Below are 3,847 nucleotides of genomic sequence, written 5' to 3' on the forward strand. Positions count from 1 at the left end.
CAGCCTGGCCCTCTGTCCTCACTCTGCCTGCCAGATGACACATGAACTCTTGGTTCCTGCCAAGAACGATGATGATTATAAAACTGGGCCAGCCCAGCCCTGTCACCAATCAGGCAAACTCAAGTCAGGGTCCTGAGCTGCCTCTCACACCCATGGCTCCGCCCCAGCTAGCTGTGTGTCTTCTGGCAAGTCCCTCTTCTTCTCCAGGCCTCAGTCTCCCCAGGTGTCAAACGGGCTCCAAAGCTCCCGTCCACCTCCCTGGAGCTTGTTCTGAGCTGGGGATGGTGGAGAGGACTTTTCACCCCTGCAAGTTCCCTGATTCCCTTCTCAGCAGAGCTGGGGACTCTCAGCCTGTTCCCTCTCAATGCTGTAAAGATAAATCCCACACCAGCTGAGATATAACTGCAACCGCTGACGTTATCCAGATGTAGGTTTTATTAACACGGATAGGAGAAAGGTGCCTAGAAGGATACATACGAGCCACGACTTCCAGGGTGTCCTTTACAAATTCCTGCAAGTGTTTATTCCCTTAGCCACCACGCAGCACAGCGCCACCTACGATGTTTCTCCCAAGCGGAACACAGCTGTGGGGAGGGGCTCTTCCTACCCACAAAAGGATACCCAAGAAGAGAATGAGATCCTGGGTGCCGGGGGTGAAGTGTATACATGGCAAATCCTGGCACGTGGCAAGGGCTGAAAGTTGGATCTGGACCCCACCCACCCTCCCTGGTTGCTCACATCAGTGGCACCCTGTTCCACTCTGGGGGTCCCTTAGAAGACACAGCACGCTCATCTTAGGGCTAGGGAGGGGAGCAGGCCTGCCGGGGTGGGGGAGAGGGACTCTGGGGTCTGTCGCCTCGCCAGAGATGCCGAGGGGGGTGACACAGGGTGTGAACTCATCGGCTGGCTTTCTCACGTCCCTGATATAGGCAGGCGAGGCAAGAGTTTGACATGTGTGTAAACTGGGGGCTCGGGAGTATGGTCAGGCATCTAAGGAGGAGGGGAAAAGGGGGGTCACAGGGGGTAGGGTGCACAGGGCTCAAGACGCTCTTAGACCACAAACTGAGTTTACAGGCAATGGGGCTCACTCCTCCAGGGGCTCGCTGGCCCAGGCCGCTCGCCGCCCAGGGTGCTGCCGCTTCTCTTCAGCCCCCTGCCCTCGGCTCAGGTCATCGAGGAGGCCCAGAAGAAGGCTGGCTTGGCCGCAGGGTCCCCGGGGTCCGCACGGGCTCCCCAGGGCCCTCTTTCCAGGATGCTGGCGTTTCTCGGACATCAGCTCTCCACCCTCATCCTCGTCCTCCCCTGCCTCCTCCCAGCTCCTTTGGGCCCTGGGGTCCACCAGCCGTCTGCCTGGGTGCTGCCTCTTGGTGACAGCGTACCCAAGCCAGGAGGCGCGCCGGCCGGGATGCTGCCGCTTCTGCTGACCCGCGTCCACCGCCCATGCCGCCACGTCATCCCTCCGGCCGGGGTGCTGCCGTTTGTGGAGTCCCGCAGCCCCTCCTTCCTCTTCTCCTTCCACTGCCTCGTCTGCCTCCTCCTCCTCCCTTTTGCCAGGATGCTGACGCTTGGAGAACCAATCGGGTTGAAAGATCTGAGACTCTGTGGAAGGAAAGAGGCCAGTGAGGGACCCCGTGACCTGCAGATGCCCACTCCAGCCTTCCTTCCAGGCAAGACAGATTCCCACAGCATTCACCCAGATTCATGGCCTTGCACCTGCCTCTCAGGCCTCATAGACCCAGGCACACTCACACAGGTGGTCAAGGGCATGGCCTCTGGTTCCACTCCCCAGCTGTGTGACCGTAAGCAACTCAACTTCTTTGAGCCTCAGTTTCCTTCTGAGTAAAATGGGGGTGGGAAAGGGTAATAACTACCTATCTGAGGCTTCAGTGGTTTAGTTGCTAAGTCGCATCCGACTCTTGAGACCCCATGGACCGTAGCCCGCCAGGCTCCTCTCTCCACGGAATTCTCCAGGCAAGAATACTGGAGTGGGTTGCTATTTCCTTCTCCAGGGCATGTTCCCCACCCAGGGATTGAGCCTGGGTCTTCTGCATTGCAGACAGATTTAGGATCTGACGCTTAGGAAGATCAAATCCTGCTACAAGGGGTTTCAAGTACTTAGAAGGGTGCCTGGCATACCGGTGTCTAGTATGAACAGGCGCCTAGTAATTCACACTGTAACACACAAAGAAACTCTCTCTCCCTGACACAGACTCTTTCCCACTGAAGGTCTGCTCTCTGAAATATTCCCAGAACTGAGATGGAAAAGGAATCTGATCCCAGGAAGCAGTCAACTCACCACCTGCCAAAGGTGTGGCCAGGGGTAGTTTCTGAAAGGCAAGAGGCTGAATGACTAAGTCTCTCCCTCCTCTGTGGCCGGGTTTCCCCTAACCCTCTCCAGTCGGCGTCCTTCTCTCAACCCGCAGCCCCACATAGTCCCAGCCCTCACCAGATACGCTGTCATCCTGGTCTTCTCGCAGTCGCTGGAGGTCTTCCCGGAGGAGGAGGAGGCGCTCCGCCTGGCGCAGGAGGTCTTCCAGGCCCTGTTGCTCGGACAGGTCCGCCTCCTGCTGGGCCACATCCAGCTGTGCGCGGCCTCCGGGGACACCGGTCAGGGTCAGGGTCAAAGCCATGGCTAGCAGAAACCAAGAGCCAGGCATCTTGGCGTCTGGGGCAGGGAGACAGGAAGAGAAAAAAGGTACACCGCTGCGCTCCCGTCCCAGCTGCTCTATGGCTCTCTTTCCTGTCCTGGGGGATACCCGAGGCCTGGGGTGAGCTGGGGAGGATCAACCGTTCAAATGCTCTCCCAGGAGCAGGACCACCTGCCACATTTGGGTGAGGTCAGCTGGAGGACCTGCCTTGAGTCCTGGGCATCCTCAGCCCTAAGGATGCTTGGACAGCCTGCCCGCCCCCAGGTCTACCTGCGAGAGTCAGGGACCCCATCTCCACCGCCACTTCTCAATGACAGGAGTGTAACCACCAAGATTGCGGCGCGGGCCCAACGGCCAGGACGCTAACCTGCAGCGTCGCAGGCTAAAATTCTCCCCCAAGCTTCCCAAAGCAATGTTTTTATTCCAACACGCCATCTACAGCGTTCTGATTGCAACCCTGACTCTATTTCCAATGCTAAGATTCTAGGGCCAGGCTAGGAATCAAATTCTAACACTAAGAGGCTAATTTCAATGGGCTAAATCCTATTTCTAGCTCCGAGAGTGAGATTCTCAGACTGAGGTCGGTTGCCACCGTGAACAGTCTGTAAGATTCGGATTCGAATTCTAACTCCCAGGCTTTCCCGCCGGTCCCTTGACTGCCCAGCGCAGCCCCCGGCATCCTGGCGCGTACCTCCAGCTTGGGGAAGCCCGGCAGCGGTGGGATGCGAACCTCCCCGCGATGTGCGGCTCCAAAGGCCGGGACGTGCGCGCCGGGAGGGGCCGCCAGCCCTGTGGCCGCGCCGTGCCTCCGTCGGGCCCCGGCCTGCGCCGTGGAAGACCCGGGGGTGGAAGCGCAGCGCCCCTCCCGGGAGCGCTCGGAGCTCCAAAGCCGCCGCTCTCCGCGGGGCGCATTGGAGGGTGGGTAAAGCCCCCCCTTTCCCGGGCCCCGGACGCCGCCCGCCGCCCGCAGCTGGTTACCTGCCCGGCACGAGCTCCACGCACCGGTCCGGGATCCTGGGCTCCGATCCGGAGATTCGGGGTCTGGGGTCGGCGGGTCAGTAGTCGAGGAGCGCTGGTAGGACCCGGGGCGCCGGTTGCCCTCTTCGCCGCGGGGCCGCTGCTTATATCTGCGCGAGGCGGCGGCGCGGGTGAGGTCAGCGCGGAGGGGTCGCGGCCGCCAGGAAGGGACGCTGACGGCA

The 3,847-nt window shown here is 60.1% G+C and overlaps 1 protein-coding gene across 1 annotated transcript; it reads right to left on the reverse strand.

Annotated features, from left to right (window-relative positions):
* Positions 1-1,084: 1,084 nt before the first annotated feature.
* On the reverse strand, positions 1,085-2,657 carry TRH (thyrotropin releasing hormone). The gene is made up of 2 exons (XM_005902828.3): positions 2,447-2,657; positions 1,085-1,599 (listed from the first exon to the last, which is right to left on the reverse strand). The coding sequence occupies exons 1-2, from the start codon at positions 2,655-2,657 to the stop codon at positions 1,085-1,087; spliced, it is 726 nt and encodes a 241-aa protein (XP_005902890.1).
* Between the last annotated feature and the right edge of the window lie 1,190 nt (positions 2,658-3,847).

This window comes from Bos mutus, chromosome 22, assembly GCF_027580195.1.
Source record: "Bos mutus isolate GX-2022 chromosome 22, NWIPB_WYAK_1.1, whole genome shotgun sequence".
NCBI lineage: Eukaryota > Metazoa > Chordata > Mammalia > Artiodactyla > Bovidae > Bos > Bos mutus.

Coding starts and splice junctions, on each gene's coding strand:
- TRH (XM_005902828.3), bottom strand. CDS start 2,657: ATGCCTGGCTCTTGGTTTCTGCTAGCCATGGCTTTGACCCTGACCCTG. Junction 1,600..2,446: donor CCAGGATGACAGCGTATCTG/GTGAGGGCTGGG, acceptor TTCCTTCCACAG/AGTCTCAGATCTTTCAACCC.